The 20,725-nt window shown below is 38.9% G+C and overlaps 1 protein-coding gene across 1 annotated transcript; it reads right to left on the reverse strand.

The window, feature by feature from the left end:
* Positions 1–306: 306 nt before the first annotated feature.
* On the reverse strand, positions 307–16,471 carry il17ra1a (interleukin 17 receptor A1a). Its single transcript, XM_055006817.1, has 11 exons — positions 16,252–16,471; positions 15,020–15,044; positions 13,617–13,763; positions 12,011–12,132; positions 11,176–11,302; positions 8,221–8,268; positions 7,990–8,144; positions 7,049–7,123; positions 6,833–6,902; positions 2,924–3,034; positions 307–2,785 (listed from the first exon to the last, which is right to left on the reverse strand). Exons 1-11 carry the CDS (start codon positions 16,342–16,344, stop codon positions 1,317–1,319), a joined length of 2,442 nt encoding a protein of 813 aa, XP_054862792.1. The 5' UTR covers positions 16,345–16,471; the 3' UTR covers positions 307–1,316.
* Between the last annotated feature and the right edge of the window lie 4,254 nt (positions 16,472–20,725).

The following is a 20,725-nucleotide window of genomic DNA, read 5'->3' on the forward strand; positions in this document are numbered from 1 at the left end:
GTCTCCCTACTGTCAGTGGTGGGAGTGTGTGTCTGTGGGTGGGTGTGTCTGTGTATGTATGGGTGTGTGTGTATGTAAGTGTGTGTATACGTGTGCGTGCTTCTGCAGTTGTGTCCATATATGTATACATGGAGGGAGGGAGGGACGGGTTTTCTTGCTTTTAATGTTTTAATGTTGTAAAGCACTTTGCGTTGCATTTTTAACTGTAAGAAAAGTGCTATATAAATAAAGTTTGATTGATTGATTGATTGATTGATATATATATATATATATATATATATATATATTTTTTTTTTTTTTTTTTTTTTTTTTTTTTTTTTAAAAACACACAAGGTGAGAAATGCACACGATATTGAACAGGGTATTGAACAGAATTTGTAGGTTGATTGTGTATTGAGTCTATTGTTTCAGGTTCAGCAGGTGGACAGCCTGGGCTCACTAGCAATCTTCCTGGCCTTTAACCTGCAGCGTTTGTTGTAAATGTCCTGCAGGTTGGGGAGGCTGGTTCTGATGGTTCTCAGCCAAGCTGACCACCCTCCTCAGGGCCAAGAAGTCCTGCTGGGTGCTGTTGCCCATCCAGGTGGTGATTATGGGCCGCCCGCTCAACCTGCTGAGCTACCAGACACTCCTCAAACTGAATTCTGAATTAAAACTTGAATGTTGACTGAACTCACAAAGTTGAAGTCTACTGTGCTGGTTACCGTGTCTGCATCATGGTCCTAGGAGGGCATGATCATGTTGTCTTTAAAAGCAATGTATTAAAACTGTTTGGGATGTAGTATTCAGAAAGTCATCATGAAACATTAAATATGCAACATTTGAGCCCCACACTGTTAGTGCTATCCAATTTTATATGCAGTGTCTGAAGCTCTTGCACACTCCTATTTCAGACACACATCTGTAATATCAGATAAAATTAGTGAAGATCCAGTACTTAAACTTGGGGTAGTCAGTATTTCTATGGTGCCACTGAGCAGAAAATACATAGTAACCTTTCAGCATATTATACGTCAAGTGGTCTGAAAGGTAACTACACCTCTTCACCTCCTCCTGGCTGTTTTTTCAGATTTTAGGAACTGCAGCCCATAACAGGAGGTTTCAATCAATCACCAGGCTTTTCAGCAATTAGTGTCAAAGTCCATGGAGAGAACAGGATGTGGGGGTCCAATGGGTTAGGTGGTCGACAGGGTTCAAATCCCAGGTGAGCCCACAAATGATTACAGCACATACTTGCCTGATGGGAGGGGCTTAGAACAGATATGGAAAAATTGTGGAGGGAGAGCTGTACATTTTCAAGATTTCTGTCTATAGTAGCTTTAATGCTCATATGACTCTTCTGGGTCTCTGTCAGAGTATCTGGGATTCTGCAGAAACTGCTGCTGCTGCAGTCTCATCAAAGTCACAAGTGGATCCTCTTTGAAAGGGGGTTCATGCTGGGAGGATATTTTGGAGCTGTAGCCCTGATCTGATCCGCTGTTTGGACCTTTTCTAGAATCCACACCCTCGTCCCCCTCCATATCCATAGGCTGGGGGTGGCTGGTTTCAGAGGAAGGGAAATACTCACTCGGTATGTTTGCACATGAGGGTTCTGGAAATTTTGAGCTCAGAGAGTTCTGTGGAGTTGAGCTTCTCTGGTCAAAATGGGCAAAGGGTTGATTGATAGGCAGTAAAGAATCCTCATCATCATCCTCAGTAGGAAGCTGCCCCAAGGGTTCTTCTCTGAGGGAGAGCCAGTCCTGCCTTGGTGGTGGTAATTTGTTCAAAACAGGCTCTGCGCTATAGACTGAAGCTGGACTGGGGCTATGAGGATACAGATGATCTGTCAACACCTCATCCAGGCTTGATAGATGTTTGCACTCAGGATTCACTATTGGTAGAAGTTCTGCCACTGATGATACCTGGTGCTCTGGGTTCAGTTCAGGTGTAAGAATGTGAATGCTGTTGCAATTTTCATTGATTTCTACCTCATGAATGAAGACAGGAAGCCCATCTCTGATCACAGGGACACACTCTAGGACAGGAGGGATCTGCAGCTGGTCAATGAGCGGGCTGACTTCAGCAATGACTTCCTCCTCATTGTCTACACACTCCCTCTCAAACCAATCGGGATTTTCCGTCTGGTAGGCCTGGAAGGCTTCAATAGCTTTTTTCAGGTCTCTACCTGAGGGACAGTGGAAATATTCATCTCCACCAATTCCCTCAATGTGGTTAACACGACCTGGCTGATACTTTTCAATGTCTAAGATGCGGAAGTACAGCTCTTCAAAGTGCTTCATCAGATTATATTTGACGGCAATGTCAAAAACCGATGGCACGTCTAGTTCGCTGCCAATGTCACCAAAGTAAGCTACCATGTACTTGCTCCGCATACCTGCCTGGTGCATGTCAGTTAGGAAGAGGTTAAGAAAGGGAGTAAGCATATCATCTGTGGGGGAGGTGATGTCTTCCCTCAGCATCACTGGCCTCTGACCACACATGGCCCTCCACTTTGCCTGGACACCTTGTGAACACAGCACCAGGATCTTGTCAGAGGGGTTTTTCAACTGTTGTCGTTGCCACTCAAGCCAGCGGTGGCGACCCACCATGCTGACTGATGTGGAGTCGAGCAGGTCTACCAGCACCTCGGTGCCACACTTGGCCTGGAGGAAACTGCAGAGGTTCAGCACTATGTCTCTATACAAGTGGTGATCCTGGGAGTAGATGACCAGCACTTTGGGAGGCTGTTTAAGTGGCTGTTGGAACGTTTTCTTATCTTTCTTACGTGCTGGACTATTACCAGTTTGATCTGAAAGTGGGAAAAAAAAGTAATGATAAGTACCATCAGCAGATTAAAGGTGATTTTAAGATATCCACAAGTCAACAAAAGTCTATGTTCCCAATAAAAGTTTATGAATTGTGATTGAAAATGTATTCTGTGACTAACCTGATTTCCTGCAGAGGACATAAATCCCAACTGCCACCACGATGCACATAGACACCACTCCTATTACAGTTAATGTGTACCAAGGGACATCTGGGGCATCTGTTCGCTTTGCTGTGGTAAAGAAAACACAGTTTATTAATTGTCAACACTAAACTCGCCATTCAAGCCCCATGCAAGCATATCACAAATCTGTATACCTTGCAGTGTCCCTTCTAAAGCTCTCCAGGAATATGTTGTTTTAGTCATGCAAAGCCAATGACCAGGCTCCAAGGGTGGTGAGTTGGTCGGTGATTGTTATGGCTACTGAACTGACTACTGTAAATTTCTGTGCAAACATTCATGGTCATAGTAGTTAAATTGACTTTGTTGACTTCACATCTAGGACCACAAGCAGGTCCAAACTTTTACTTCTCCACCGAAATATCTCTTATCAAGGACCTGGAAACCATAGACATTGTTTTTGGACCAAATCAAGTTGGCCATGTTTTTAGCCTCAAAAAAAAAAACAAAAAAAAACCTTGATGGTTCAGCAGATTTAGACCATCTGATATGGTATAAATTGAGCCCAAGATGGACGTCCTTTATACTTGACCCAAATGTAGCTGAATATATAGGCTGCACAACAAAATAAAACAGTTTTATTTTTGATTTTGAAGAAAACTGTGTTGTGTTAACCATTCCCTCACGAGACACAGAGTATGCCTTCACATTGTATATACAGTGCTTAACAAATTTATTAGACCACCACCCAGCGTAAGGTGTTTGACACTGCTGCCCTAAATTAACAGTATTGCTGACTACCAAAACATGTTTTATGTTTCTGTAATGGTTAATTTGCCTGTATGTGCAAGCTTTTTAATCAAAATGATATATTTAATGCTAAAATATAGTTACTGTTGTTAACCATGATTTTTTAAATTTACTGTTTTATAAAAAAGCTGAAAAAAATAATAAAGCAAATTATTGCCAAATTAGTTATTTGCTTACATTCCTGAACAGAAAAATGTGTGTTAGTGGTTGTGTGTTACTCTTGATTAATTTCTGACTTCTCAGAGAATTGAAGTGTGCTGGCTCAAATTTGGGTATAAAAACGTGAATTTAGTTTGAAATTCCTCACGCCTGTTCAAAATGGTGAAGTGTAGGGAACTGAGAAAGACAGAGTCTGAATTAAAGCACTTCATGATGCTGGATGGTCTCTGAGACAAGTAGGGCAAGACATAAAGTGTCTTCACAGTGTGGTCAAGTATACCTTGGACTCGCATTGCAGAGGCTGGTACTTAGAAAACGCACAAAGAAAGAGGCTGAAAATGAAAGTTAACTGAAGCAGATGTCAGACACCCCAAGATTTTAAGTCCTATAGACAGAAGAAATATCACTGCTGATCTTCAGTAAGAGATTAATGCTTCTAGATCAGAATGTGAGAAAGTCTCTAGAATGACCACAAACAGACGACTGAAGGAACAAGGCTTAAAGGTAAGAATAGCTGCTAAGAAGCCATTATGGAGGGTTGCAAACATCCAAAAACACCTAAAATTTGCCAGGGAGCACAAACACTGGACTGTAGATGACTGGAAGAAGGTACTCTGGATGGATGAGTCCAAGTTTAAACTCTTGCATGTTTATGTCCGCAGAAAAGCCGGAGAACATTTTAATGCTAGAGGCATTGAACCCACAGTGAAACATGGTGGAGATTCCATTAAGGTAAGAGGTTCCATTTGTGGAAACGTCATGGGCAAATTAGTTCAAATTGATGGTACCATGAGCAAGAAGGTCTATCACAACATCTTGGTACATCATGGAATCCCTTCTGGATTGAATCTGATTGGTTGTGGGTTCATACACCAAGAAGACAATGACCCCAAGCATACTTCAAAGCTGTGTAGAGACTACTGGACCAAGGAAAAATGAATCTGGATGACCGGAACTGATGAACTGTCCAAGTCAAAGTTCAGACTTGAATCCTATTGAACAGATCTGGGATTTATTGAATTCAAAAATAGATGGCACAAAAGTTTCATCCAAAGTAAGTCTCTGGGAGTAGCTACAAACTATCTGGAACTCAATAACAAAAGAGACTGTCAAAAAGACATAAAAACAATGGCAGCAAGAATGCAAGCTGTTATCAGCACCAAAGGAGGTCATACAAAATACTGACAGTTTTGGATAATATACACTGATCAGGAATAACATTATGACAACTTGCCAAATATTGTGTTGGTCCCCCTTTTGCTGCCAAAACAGCCCTGACCCATCAGGGAATGGACTCCATTAGACCCCTGAAGGTGTGCTGTGGTATCTGGCACCAAGATGTTAGCAGCAGATCCTTTAAGTCCTGGAAGTTTTGAGGTGGGGCCTCCATGGATCTGACTTACTTGTCCAGCACATCCCACAGATGCTGGATTGGATTGAGATCTGGGGAATTTGGAGGCAAGTCAACACCTCAAACTGGTTGTTGTGCTCATCAAACCCTTCCTGAACCATTTTTACTTTGTGGCACTGTGCATTATCCTGCTGAAAGAGACCACAGCCATCAGGGAATATTGTTTCCATGAAAGGGTGTATATGGTCTGCAACAATGCTTAGGTAGGTGGTACGTGTCAAAGTAACATCCACATGGATGTCAGGACCCAAGGTTTCCCAGCAGAACATTGCCCAAAGCATCACACTGCCTCTACCGACTTGCCTTCTTCCCATAGTGCATCCTGGTGCCATATGTTCCCAGGTAAGTGATGCACACACACCTGGCCATCCACATGATGTAAAAGAAAATGTGATTCATCAGACCAGGACACCTTCTTCCATTGTTCTGTGGTCCAGTTCTGATGCTCATGTGTCCATTGTTGGTGCTTTTGGCGGTGCACAGGGGTCAGTATGGGCACTCTGACTGGTCTGCAGCTGTGCATCGCCATATGCAACAAACTGTGATGGTCTGTGTATTCTGACACCTTTCTATCAGAACCAGCATTAACTTCTTCAGCAATCTGAGCAGTAGCTTGTCTGTTGGACACACATGGGCCAGCCTTCTCTCCTCATGTGCATCAATGAGCCTTGGCCGCCCATGACCCTGTTGCTGGTTCACTACTTTTGATAGATACTGACCACTGCAGACCAGGAACACCACACAAGAGCTGCAGTTCTGGAGGAGCTCTGACCCAGTTGTCTAGCATCACAAGTAGATCCTTGTCAAACTCACTCAAATCCTTACACGTGCCTATTTTTCCTGTTTCTAACATCAACTTTGAGGACAAAATGTTAACTAGCTGCCTAATATATCCGACCCACTAACAGGTGCCATGATGGAGAGATAATCAGTGTTATTCACTTCACCTGTCAGTGGTCAGAATGTTATGCCTGATCGGTGTATGTGAATAAGGACTATTTAGTTCTGCCAGTTTATTTGCCTAATAAATAGTAATACAATTTTTTTTAGTTTGAAACAAGTTTTTGACTGATATCTAAAATGTCTGTTATCTTGTTTTTATGATATGTGGTCTAATAAATTTGTAAAGCACTGTATACATTACAATAAGACAAGCAATTATAATTTAAGTATTAACAACTGATTGGCAACCTGCTACATGCTGTATGAAGACAAGGAAATCTGGGAATCAAACCATTAACTTAATTACTGATGTCGAACTTGACCATAATATGATGCCAAAGGAATACTCTACTGCAGAACTGAACAACCATTCAAAGTATTCCGAAAACTGCAGTTTGTCCATCTGCAATATCAAAACTGCAGGAGGTGCAGCTTTTTGAATAGGGTAAAATGTGTCACAAGTAAAAGATACCCTACCTTACTAATCATACTCTCTAAGTATAAAGGAACATGCCTGTTTGGAACAAACTACTGTTAAAATAATTTGATTATTTTTATGTTTTTGTCAAGTATATCAGCAAACATACCAGTACAAATATTCTGAGTTCTTTTTTGACGGGTACAGTCCGGCCAGCATTGTGGGAAACGGGGATTTATCTGCAGTAAAGAAAAAAGTGATGTTAACAAGAACACGTAGGTAAAGTGTGATTATAGACAATTCTGAGGTATTAACAGAAAAATGAAAAAAAAATGTTTATGAATGCACTAACATCACTCAGCAGAATAAATGTAAAAAGGTTTACCTCAACACAAAACTGGCAGCAGGATCTTGGCCATTTATCAAGAATGAATGACATATTCAGGATCGTCAAATTGTTCTGGAGAAGAGGTTGTGTTTTTAATGTGCAAAGATTAGTATTCAGGCAGACTGATGCTGTACTGAAAACTTGTCAAGATAGTTGCAAAATACAATATTTGAATTTTTTTTAACATTACTATAGGATATGAAAATGGAAATATTCCTGTTTAAAAAAATCAGAAAAGAGGGAGCAGTCACATTAATGAAGACTCAATGAAGATGCTTAAAGCTGTTCGTATGGCACCTAGTGTGCACATAACTGGTGAAACTTGCTGTTTATCTTGCATTCAGACATATGTACACCCAGCACAGTGTACAGCAACTCTTTGATAAACGGCAAGGTGGGCTGTAGAATGCACTAGAATGCAAGGTATACAAACACATCAATGCATTAGTGCAATTTTATTCAAGAGTACCACAAAACTACAGCTGTGAGAACTACCACAATAACACATTTTCTGACATTTTGGCACAATATGTGAAATTCAGTCAAAAATAAGCTCTGAAGTTCAAATGCATTCCTCAGACTGTATTCGAGTTATTTTGGAGCTGTGCAGGAAGGTGTGATGTGAGAGGTTTAAAATGTAATGTATCTGTTACTGTAGAGTTACCTACATTTACATGGTTTACGAATATCATAAGCATTCTTTTCTGCAATTAGCAGAATAATACTGCAGAGAGAAGAGGGGCACTGAGTTTCATGTACTGAAAAGACAAAAAACGGCTAAAAAGTAGGCTAGGATACAACAGACAGGATGTTGTAATGAGCAGATACAGTAATGTTCTAGGTCAAATCACTGAGAAGAAACACACATTCACTCTGTGACTGCATGAGCAGTCTTCAAATACAGAAGCACTGGAATGTCCAGCTTGATGTGATCTTACCTTTTTTATGCTGTGAGGATGTTTGTTAACGTCGCAGCTAACAATAACAACATAGTCTTCACACAGTCTATCTGTGTTGAAGCTAACAGCCAGAGCAGACTTTCCACTGTCTGCAGTGATCTGAGCCAGACTGATGTTAGGCTGCCACAGACTTCCTACAATACAGCAAAGAGACATGTTACAGACGGGGAAAGCTTTATACACTCTTACTGGACTTCAAGAACAACTCACCTGTCTCTATGCAAAACTGGGTCATTTGCATTTTGGGATGGTGACAGCCTGTGTAAACCAAAATGAGAGAATTTTAGCATGTCAGCTGATGAGCAAAATGAAAATGAAACAGATGCTCCAAATGACCCCTATTTTTTCAGTTAAATCAGTCATTTTCAGTTTAGGAGATTGTATAAGGACTATAAATCATCTCACAATTGGTAACTCAGATTTCAGACCTGCATGCTACCTGTATTTTCTATACTTGCCACCGTGTTTCAGATACTTGAAAGTTCTCTACATATACAGTGTGTGTAAACATGTATATTTTAAACCATTTTATCTAGGCCCCAGACAGACAAAGACATTCAGAGAATAGACTGATTACATAATAAATAGAAACTAGCACACGATTTTTGTCTTCAGACAAACAGGGAAATATATCTCTTATAAAAAGACAAACTCACTTAACATTTCATCCAAAAAGTAACAGAAGGATGAACAAACCAGGCGTCTAATCCAGACAGTGGCTTTAGTCAAAATACTTAGATTACTAAGATAAGAGAAACTATGTGTTTTCCTTTCCAGAGAGCGGTAACCCTGGGTCACTTACCATGGTAACGGACTATATCAACCTAACCTGTTCTCTGGAAAGTGTACTTTAACAAATTCATTTCCTCATTCATACAGTCCTTATCAAAGCACATACCAGAAAGTTTTGTCTTTAGGCTCATCAAAATAGATATTAAATTCTTACCCCAAGACTGTTTTTAACAGAACTGCTACAAGATCAATCTGCCATTGATTTATGGACAGAGACAGTGACTGTTGGATACCGTGGATTCATCCTCAGCTCACTATAACACTGAGAGTCATTGAGCACTAAGTCAGCTGTCAGGTTGTCGATCAGTTCTCCTGCACTATTTACTGGAGATTACTGCAGTCATTACTGTTTAAATACAACTAATCTGTATGAAGATTCAGAAACAGACAATCAATCAAGGGCCATGCCATTCAGCGTAGGCGATCATTTCCCTCCATCTAATCTGATCTTTTACTTTCTGAACTGTGACTGTTGTTGATCCATGTGTAGCCGTGATGTCAGTTCATCTATCATTTTTATTCTCTGTCTGCCTCATCCTCTCTTCACATTCATTTTTTCAGTTGTGACAATATATTCCAGGGTCTCTTTCCTTATGATGTGTCCAAAACATGTTGCTTGCTGTTTCCTAATTTTGTTCAATAGCATATAATTTGTGTTTAGCCATTTTAAAACGTGTTCATTGCTTATTCTGTCCTTATCAGATATACGTAGCATGCATCTGTGAACCACATCTCTGCTGCAGTGGTTCTGGTTGACATTTTATTATTTATGTTCCAAGGTTCACATCCATACATCACAACTGATAGGATGTAACAGCTGAGAGTCCTCATACGGATGCTCATGGCTATTTTCTTATTTGTCAGTATATTTTTCATTTTCATAAATGCTGTTCTTGCCATTCCTACTCTACATTCAACATCTGTTTCACACCTCCCATCTGATGTCATCCATGAACCGAGATATTTGAAATGATCAACCTGCTTCAGTATTTCTTGGTCTAATACTATGTTACAGGTTGGGATGTTATTTTTCTTTGAAATTACCATTACTTCCGTTTTCTTTTAGTGTAAAAACAGACCAAGTGTGTGGCTCTCTGTATTAAGAAAGGATACTATGGTTTGCAAGTTCTCTTCACATGGACACTGATCCATTAACAAAACTTTGTCATGTTGTGATTGGTCACGCTGATGGTACAATCCTACAGCACTTCATGTTGAAATATTTAGAAGCTGAAATGCAGTTGTGCTGGTGTGCAAGATTTGTACATTTTTAAAATCGACATCGCAGACCCTTGAAAGGGGGAGACCCTTTTCAACTGCAAATCACATAAATCCTTACAACCAATGGACTCTCCTACAGCTTGTTCCTGATAGATTACAGCTGAATAAATAAAACACACGACAGAAATAAGTCTACACTACCGTTCAAAAATTTGGGGTCCCCCAGACAATTTCATGTTTTCCATGAAAACTCACACTTTTATTCATGTGCTAACATAACTGTACAAGGGTTTTCTAATCATCAATTAGCCTTTCAACACCATTAGCTAACACAATGTAGCATTAGAACACAGGAGTGATGGTTGCTGGAAATGTTCCTCTGTACCTCTATGGAGATATTCCATTAAAAATCAGCTGTTTCCAGCTAGAATAGTCATTTACCACATTAACAATGTCTACACTGGATTTATCATTCATTTCATGTACAAATGTATGTAAACCTTTGGTAACGGCTGAACCAATAACACTTGTTTTTTTCTGTTACTCCTAGCACTCCAGATAGCGGAGTTGTAACAATTAGAATGCTTTATTTCATCCTTCCTAAAAGTCCTTTTTGATCACTTCCCTGTCTGAGCGGCTGTGCTTCAGTAACTGAGTGGAGATTCGAGGCTTCAGGTGAAGATCACAAGTTTTGAAGTACATTTGTACAGGAATGTAGTATAACATGGAAGTAAAAGCAGCTCTAATTATTGAAATGAGAGCATTCAATAAAAATAATGTCTCCAAAACCAAAAAGCAAATGTAATAAACTACCATAATTGTGATTCTAAAATGTATGAAAATAATAGTGACAGGCATTTTGTTCATAATCATGTAGCTTTAGCTGTATGAAAGTATTTCTGCTACAGAAATGATGATGTTGACTAAAACAGGTACTCTGTCTGCAATTTCTTGCTATTGTTAATTGAACTAACTCCAATCAGCTGTTCTGGAACCAAAAACTCAAGTTCCTCATTTCAGAGTTGGTCTACTTAGACTTTGGGCTTAGGCCCAGGTTTTGTTTAACCCTCTTTGTGGAAAAGACTCCAGAAATACAGCAGTTCCATTTACTCTCTCTAAAACAACACAACAGCCATGGTGGTTGTCACTTACCAGGGACAATGACATCGGTGCTGACGTCATAGTAGCTGTGGCCGAGCTCTGGTTTGGGGATGTTGAAGACAGACACCCGGTATGTCTCACCAGGGACCAACACCAGCATGTCAGCTGAGAATGACCACTGAAAACGCATTGTTTTCAGGAAATCAATCACAGGGTTGTCAGATGTGATTAGCACAAATAGCAACAAAGTTTACAGTTAGAATAGGATGTGGTGGAGCAACAGGTGAAGCACACTGCTAGTCTGGTGATCAGGGCTTAGAGCAGAGAGGGAAGAGCTGCAAGTGGAAAGAGGTTTATTTTTACATTCTGCTGTTTGATTTACTTTTTTTTCCTTTTTATCCAAATTTCTGTCGACTGCAGCTTTATGGAGGATTTGGAATGCAGAATATTTATGTGTGATATACTTTCTTCTTAGTCTGCTTTTACTGAACTACAAGATCTTGTGGCTAATTGTATTTAATCTAGCAAGAGCTCTCTTTGTTTTAATGACATTAAACACTAATGCACAGGAGAAGTTTGTCATCTCCAGTGAAATCTGGCTGATACTAAAAACTAAAAGGAAGCAAAGGAATACAGTTAGTTTCTTTCAACAGGCTACCTCAGGTATAAGGGGAGTAACGGTACAAAAAATGGATCATCGTGTTACAGGATGCAAAGACGAGTGCCAAATTCTTAAATTGCCCCCAGGGGACAAATAAAGCTCAGAAAATGAATAATAAACAGTTGAGTACGTTTTACAAGTATGTATATGCAAATGCAGAAATACAGCCATAAAATTTCAACATAAACCTCTAAAAAATGTCTTAAGTGGAATTTAGCCACCCACCTTTTTCCCTGATGGATTTCTCATTGGAAGTTTGTCTTTGAAAGAATATCGAACACACAGGTTGTGATTGGTGGACACCACCAGAACGTGAAGCTCAGTGGCATTCAGGAAACGGATACTGCCTGAAGAGGAACACAGCAGAGGTTACTTCACCACATTACACTGAACTACAGCGTAGTGTTTGTCACTATTTAGGTTTGATTATTTTTGTTGACAATAAAAGAGAACTAAACAACTTCAATGCTGACATCTGGAAACAGTTTGTTTCTGACCTGTCTAACACTTCCTTGGCCCATCACACTTTAAGGACATTACTGTTACTTACTTTTAAACTTTTTCTGATGTTGTCCTGACAGTTATTTTCACATCAGTAAAAAACAAACACAAAAAATATTTGAGGGCTCTAAAAAAATCTGAATATACAAATAAAACTGCAGTAAATATGAACCAGTATTTAGCAAAAAATTTACATATTTAGAAGACAGTTATTAACATGTCAGGTACAATATTGTTATGACTAATACAAAGTATGAAAAAAAAATTAAACAACTGTGATTTCACTGAAGTCGTCATCTAAAATTTAATGTCCATCTTCTCATCTATTCTATATTGCTGTCTGGGGTTAATTAGGCACAAATTCACTGATGACATTCTGCAGCTCTTCCAAATAGCAAGATGGTGAGTTTCTTCATGAAACTACAAAAATGTGTTTTTTATTATGTCTGCCTTTATAATACAGGGTGTCCCAAAAAATTTGACATCATTTCATCACCTAATAATTTGTTTAAAATTTGTTTGATGTTTTTGCTCAAAAAAGTATAATCATTTTTATTTTTCTACTTTCAGGAATAGTCGTGCTGTTTACTGCAACAGAAAAGGTGTTCTGTGTATTGCAGTACACATAAACTCATTAAAATGTGAATGCGCAATGTGAATTTGTTAGAAAATTTCATCAACAAGCGCCAACAGGAAAGCAGATTTGGATGTGGCATGAGAAGTTTCAAGAGGAAGGAAGGAACTCCACTACTGACTTGATGTGTGTTGCGACACAAGCGCCGCACACATTGAACATTTGTAATAACTTTGGAACACTCTAAAATTACCATCCCTCAGAATTTTTCATTTGAAATTTGTAGAATAAAACATTTTACGTTCAAAATAAATCCTATTAAGAATAATTTCTCCTGACCATGTAGTCACTACGATATGAACATCTCAAATGATGTCAGTTTTGTTTGGGACACCCTGTACATCTACAATGTGTTGCAAGATAGACTGGTGACCCTGGACAGGTCACCAGTCTATCACAGGACTACATATAGAGACAAACAATCACACCCACAGAAAATTTAGAATCACCAATTAACCTCAGCATGTTTTTGGACTGTGGGAGGAAGCCGGAGAACCCAGAGAAAACCCACACATGAACAGGGAGAACATGCAAACTCCATGCAGAAAGATCCCAGGCCGGGACGCGAACCGGGGATCTTCTAGCTGCAAGGCAACAGTGCTGACCACCAAGTCACTATGCAGCCCAATACTGTCATGTACACAATAAAGCAATGTTACAAGCACAATCATATCCTCAGAAAGCAGACTGACTCACCATCATCCCTTATCTTCCAGGTAGCGTTCAGTACAGGTTGCAGGTGTCCTGCCTCATCCTGCTTGATGTCCACTGATGCCTGCAGCTCCTCTGGACCACTGGGAGTATATTCATGAGAATCCAGCCACCCTCTGTCCATACAGTTACCTGCACACACACATACACACAGTGAATAGCACAGAGCTGGGAAACCTGACAACACAACAGAGTTTTCAACACATTTTCAGCGCATTGTGTCATTTACACATTTACTGCATGTCTATATTTGTTTGATTTAAAATATTCTTCTGAATTTAAATGTTGACTGTTGTGTTTCCCTGATCACGGTGGTAAAGATTTACATTTGAGAGTGAAAAAAGAAACATCTCAATTTGTGCCAACAAATCAGGCTCTTCTCTTGTGTCCCCTCTGCATTCTGGTGACTCTGAATCTTAATTTCTGGTTTAATTGTTTAACCAAGACAGTTCAACTCACTGATGTTCTTTAATTGCAAAATCTCTCTGTGTGTACTTGTCCTGAACAGTTATATCTCATTATAATTGGAGCGCTCATAAATCTCATAACTTGAGTTTTAGTTGAGCTATTTCCTGGTTTATGCTAAAGCAGTCTGTCGTCTTTTCTTGGCTGATGTTAAGTCCTGTTCTTCTGTCATCTCCACCTCAGGGATTTCCTGATTTTCTCTACCTGTTTCTAAGTAACTAGCTGAAGCATTTGTCCTTGTCCTCTGTCCCTACAAGTTACATTCAATAAACTTTTAGTGTTAGTATTTAGATCAGTCAGTCTGAACTACTACTACTTTCACAAAATACAATTATAAGTTCAGCTGGTTCATTACATGAACCATTGGAAGCACTGATAGCTTGAGTTCTGTGCTTCCCAGCATCCACTGCAATAACATAAAAATTCACCAGAAACCTTTCTCTTTTCTGTTTTATTAATTAAAACAGTACACACCAGGATGAAGACACCTTAATATTTTTTTTTAAAGTACAAGCTTGTTAACCAAGAACTGATCTGCATTGCTTTCACTTGTGTGATAATGTAGAATGACAGCATGTAGAATATGATACTTTAAATTTGAATGAAAAAAATTATCTGAAATCTAAAATGGATACATTCATTGAATAAATGCAATAAATTACGTTATTATTATTTTTACTAAAGTTTGATTTAAACTTTGTCTTTATTACCCTGTGGAAGAGAAATGATTGTATGTAGGAAGAGAGAACATGGATCTAACAACATCCAAGAATATCACTATAACCCTTCTAAAACGTAAACCTTCAGTTCTCCATGACGACAGGTTGCAGTGAACTGTACAGATTCTTAAGCGTAAACTAAGGAAAATCTAATCACCAAGACCATGACAGCAGCTGCGATTCAAAAATGCAAAATTCACTCACCTGTGCTGACTGTACAATTCAAATCCTGGGACAGAAAAAATCAGAGAAGAAAAAAATTAGAGAAGAGAATTTTAGTATTATCATTATTGTAATTGTAAACTTTTCAGCACTAAATGATTTTCATGAGCTTCTGTGGAGGGTCCTAAAGCCCTGTTCTGGTGCTGCCATCACTCCATAACATTACCATTTGAAGAAAATGCTGCTAAGATTACTGTAATTTCACACTATTTTGTCCATTTAACAAATTCCACAATAATTTCTGTCTTGTTTCTGCTGTCATTTTTGGTGTTATTTTTGTCGTTTTGTCTTAGTATAGTCGTTCTGTATCTTGTTTCTGTCATTTTGTGTCTCATTTTGTATCTTGTTTTGGTTGTTTTGTTTCTTGTTTTGTCATTCTGTGTCTCGTTTCTGGCGCTTTGTGTCTTGTTATTCTCATTTTCTGTCTCGTTTTTGTCAGTTTCTGTCTTGTTTTTGTCATTTTGTGTCTCGTTTTTGTCGATTTATGTCTCGTTTTTGTCATTAACATCATCAAACAGTTTTCCTAAAGAATGGGTAGAGCAAAGCTATGTCCTCTCCTCTATTTTTCATATTTTCATAACATTGTCAGCCTTGATTGAATGTCTCACACTACGTCATATTATCAGGATCAGACTAATTCTTTTGACTGTTTTCCATCAGTCAGTTTGTCCTCTTGGTCAGCAGTAACAGCTAGCTAAATATCTAGCTTCTACTGCTGAGAAAAAGCTAACATTAGCATGGATTAGCAACCCTGTTACTGTGATTAGAGTAGGGTTAGCAAACAACACAGAAAACATGGAATAAAAATGGTACCATTGATGTGTAAGCTGAGCCAATCAAGCCTTTGATAGTTTATTACCTATTACTGATAAATATGGAGCAGGAAATTGTAAAACGGAAGGTTTATTTATAAAAACAATTGAAGCCAAACGTCTTCCAGTTGTGAAATGACTCATTTAGCTTAGTACGTCTATACAGCGGATGTACAAGGGCTACATTTTCTCTGACGCACTTCCTTCCTCTTCTGCTTTATAAGTCAATATATATTTTAATTGGTTGAATTATGAAGGGAAATTAACGGACGATTAATCATCATTATCCCTTGTACACGGTTTATTCAAGAAAACAAGCAACATAGTGTAATAATATCTACACAAGGAAACAAAGTGAACAGAGCCTGAATCTTCCCTCCTCCTCCCCCCTCCAGTCCTCACCTGTCGGCCGCAGCTCAGAGGTCCTGATAAAATCCTCACCGCGGACGACACCGACGCACACATTAACACCAACAGAGCTCGGTTAAGTGTCATTTTTACAGAAGTTTCTTCCACTGTCACACTGCCAGCAGGACAGCCAGCATTTCAAACAAACTGCTGCATCCACGTAAACGAGCGTGTGAGTAGAAGCGTCGTCTGTTACTGATGAACTTCCTGCTGTGTGAGAAAGTACCTGTTCCGTTTACAGTAAGTTAGCCCGTGATGCGTTCAAGTTGCATGGGAATTTCGGTCATTATTTTAACAGTGACTGTAATGAATCTAAATCACCAGCACAACATTTTTGAAAAAACTTAATGGGAGCTTTAGTTATAAAATAGAATACTAAAATGATTATTCGGATTATTTTTCTTCGTTTTTCCACCGGTATGGTGCCACATGTGATGACATGTGATGTTCTAATGATTTTCTAGGACAGTGGACAACCGTTACAGTTGAGGTAAATAGCCCTCTCTGTCCAGACCTGTAGTCATTTTTAGATGTATAAATACTGACGCTATGACATTCAAGCTTCCACAAGTCCTTCAGCTGCTGCATACACAACACATGTTCAAGTTCAAGTTCACTTCATTGTTTCCACTGGGAGAGATTTGTCTTGTAAGAAAAAGCAAGCTGCACTGCAACACATAAGACAGAACACACACACTAAAAACACATGACATAAAATTCTAGACATATAAATAAATAAGTTACAATAATATTTTAAAAAAACTGAAACACACACATACCCCCATACATACATGCCACACATCCCCACACACACAACTACCTCCCTTTGTTAGCTGCACTCATTAATGAGCTTTATTGAGAGAGGGATAAAAGAGTTTTTAAAATGGTTGAGCCTGCACAGCGGGACTCTGAACCTCCTGCCTGAATTCAATAGAACATTCTCTGTGAACAGGACATGTGATGGATCAGCAAGAATACTGTTTGCTTGCTTGATGGTGACCTGTATAAATAAGTCTTGCAGCATGAGTGGAGCAGGAGTACCCATGATCCTACGTGCCATCTTCACCAGGTTATGAATCTGAGTTTTTGATTTAGCTGTGAGAGCCCCAGACCAGCAGTTTATCCTGTATCTCAGTATGGACTCAATGGTTGCACAGTGACAAAAAAAAAAAAAAAAAAAGTCTATGTATTTCTGAATGAGCCTGATGTGCAGGTTCCTGTGCTGTGCCCTCTTTAACACAGATGAAACTACAGTGTTACATCGAAAACATCATTCCACAAACATTTAGTTTTGCTCAATGTCCATATTAACATTACACAATCTAAAAATCCAGACATAAAGGAGATGATAAGCACCAAGCAGTGAGAATATGGGCACATGTTTTTTTTTGCAGGTTATGATAGTTAATACTCCCTCTCATAGCTGCAGTGAGGGCTAATCTCTACCAGGAAGTGTTTTGCCTTCCCATTTCTCCTGTGGACCTTGAATGAACCATGACTAATACAATTCTCTTCCTTGTTCCAACTAGCATATTAGAGTGATGACACAACTGTAAAGAGACACATTTCTGCATGAACTCACATCTCCACCTTGATATCACCATATGTGGGCCACAGGTACATTTCACTGACAAGTCTGATCTAATAGGGACATCTTTCATCCCCTCAAGTCCAATGCATCGACTGAACGTTAACAGAAGTAGAGGGGGTATAGGACATGTTGAGTTTTACACATCAGTAATTTGCGTTGTTTCAGAGCTGCACTGTGGCATACTCACCACCAGATAGCACAAGAAGACTCTTTAGTAGACCACTGAGGTCTATGATTTCATATATCATGCACTTCTTGATCATATTTCCATTAGTTTAATTCTGAATACAGAAAAGGTTCCATTAGTCAGTGTCCCTAGATAAAGATTTAAGCTTTATCTCTTCAGTCTCTGAAAAGGCCTTGTGAATTTATGGTAAATCTTACTTTGTTGTTGTTATAACAACAGACTGTATATATATATGTGTGTATATATATATGACATATACTACTTTTTTGAGAAATGATCCTGACACTGATGGTGTGGAAGGTAAGCGGTCAGTCATTGGTTTTGAGAAGATGTAACAAAGATGGTAGAGCCGTCTTTGCCTCAATGGCATGTTTATAAAGCAATACTGTAGTTTCAAAACTAAAGAAGCCTTTTCTGGAAGACATCTGTTCTCTGACTGAAATGATTGTTACACCTTAAGGGTACAAACTCGATTTTTGTCGAGAGGATATTAAATGTAGAGACTACTACATTTGTAACTGATCAATGTGATGAGAAGAATGTGGCCTGCAGATGAAGAGACCACCTATCATGTCATCTAAAATAGAAATCTAATTACTCTCACTCTCTGCAGTCCACATATAGAAGTGTTAAATATTTAAAATGTCGTCATCAGCATCACACTGGCCTGTACTTCATGGAGATCAATGATCCAACTTGTTAGCGAGTGGTGATTCTGTTTGAGATACAATTTAACAATAAAATGATTTTAGATTTGTGAACCCTGCAAATAACACGTGGAGATGGTCTTTAGAGCATCATGTGGCTTTCTTCTCTATCGTACTTTTTCAGATTTTTGATGACATATCAAGTCTGATCTAAAGTGACTTGTTTTTTTCTTACGTTATTCGAATGATCTAGTGTTTTTGTTGTTCTGTATTTCACAGTATGAGCGGCCATGGCTCCAGTAGTAGTGCCGGTTGTTTACTCATTGCAAGGTTGGTAGCTCATTCTCTGGCATTTGGGCAACACAGTGAACCCCAAGTTGCTCCCAGAGGGAGGCACCACTGGCCTGTGAGTGAATTGGTGAATGCAAAACACATTGTAAGGACTGACTGACCTTCAGTTCTTAAAGTAATGATGGACTGTCATTTCTCTTAACTTGGCTGATTGGTTCTTGCCATAATATGGATTCTAACAGCTGTCAAATAGGGCTATCAACCAACCTGACTTCTGCACAACACAACTGATGGTCCCAACCCCATTAAGAAGGCAAGAAATTCCACAAATGAACTTTGACAAGGCACACCTGTGATATGAAAACCATTTCAGGTGACTACCTCATGAAACTCATCCAGAGAATGCCAAGAGTGTGTGAAGGAAAATTACTCTTTTCCCTTATTGAGGTATTTCCTCGCAGCTGTTAGCTGAAGACATCCCAGAATATCATGCAGGTTGCATCTGTCAGTTGCAGTCACCTTAAATCAAGTTGTAGAACCTATAGATCACCTCATGTTATCCTACACGTCATCACCTTTGACCTCTGTTCCTTGTTGCCTCTCCCAAACTGAGGCTGGGAGCTCATTCAGGCCCTCTCTGTTCCTAATATGATTCTGAGAAAGGTAGATGCTGCAAAAGAAGATACAGTACATGAGCTAGAGACAAATGCTGTAACAAAAACATGATCTGGTTAAGATTAGCTACTGTTTAGATTGACGTTACGAAGTAGACAAGTTGTTTCCATACTGGGCTGTAATCTAAATATGACATTCCTCCCAACTCAATACATACCCAAGGTTCAAGAGAATCCTGAGAATTGATGCTGCCAGCGTTCACATCACTGTGTTGCTCATTGTATCGCTTCTCCTGATATCAGTAAACCTTATTCTCAGCATAACCCAAGTCTTCAGAGTGTCTCTGAGTCCTCGTTTGTCTCTTGACATCGCAGAATTCCCTAACAGTGTGTAAAGCAGGAATCAAAGCAAAGGGTGTCATATTTAGAGTTATTTCACATTTGGTTGTTTGCTACATAATTCCATATATCTTGCTTCATAGTTTTAATGTCTTCAGTGAGAACTTACAATGTAAACAGTCATAAAAATTAAGAAAAACCATTAAATGAGAAGATGTGTCCAAACTTTTGACTGGTAGTGTAAGTGCAGACCATTTTAACAATAGGAATAGAGCATAGAGATTGAATAGAGATTTTTAGAGTTAAAAAAAAAAAAAAACAGCTTCAGATATGCTGTCCTGATGGTTGTTTAAAATGTGAAAACCTGAAATAGATTCTGTCAGACTACCACATTGTCATAATGAGTAAACAAGACTCAAAATGTATATCAAAACTTTAGTTCTTGTTAAGGTAAGTTTTTGATCCAACACAACTACTAGACTGAAAGCTGCTCGAGGCATTTCCCATTTAAAAAGAACATTTGTCCCCAAAAAAGGTGAAAAAAAAAGTTTCATCAACATGAAAAACATTGCTTCATCACTGTTCTGTGTCTCCATCTAGTGGATTGTAGGGAAATCACCTGGAAATGACGGTGATTCCTTCTAGAGCTTTACTTGGCAATTGCCATTTTCACGCCCGTATATAATTTGTGACCAGTGTGACATCTTTATCATAGTAAAATGTGTATCTTACTGTAAAAATTGAATATAAAATTCACAATAAGCTTTGTGGACAAAACGTTATAAAGAGCTTTGTTCCT

Source organism: Amphiprion ocellaris, chromosome 21 (assembly GCF_022539595.1).
Source record: "Amphiprion ocellaris isolate individual 3 ecotype Okinawa chromosome 21, ASM2253959v1, whole genome shotgun sequence".
Taxonomy (NCBI): Eukaryota; Metazoa; Chordata; class Actinopteri; family Pomacentridae; genus Amphiprion; species Amphiprion ocellaris.

Excerpts from the sequence above, each read along its gene's own strand:
- il17ra1a (XM_055006817.1), bottom strand. The coding sequence starts at position 16,344 with ATGACACTTAACCGAGCTCTGTTGGTGTTAATGTGTGCGTCGGTGTCG. Across the intron at positions 15,045-16,251 it reads CTCTGAGCTGCGGCCGACAG|GATTTGAATTGTACAGTCAG; the intron begins GTGAGGACTGGA and ends TTTCTGTCCCAG. Across the intron at positions 8,145-8,220 it reads CCAGTTTTGCATAGAGACAG|GAAGTCTGTGGCAGCCTAAC; the intron begins GTGAGTTGTTCT and ends GCTGTATTGTAG.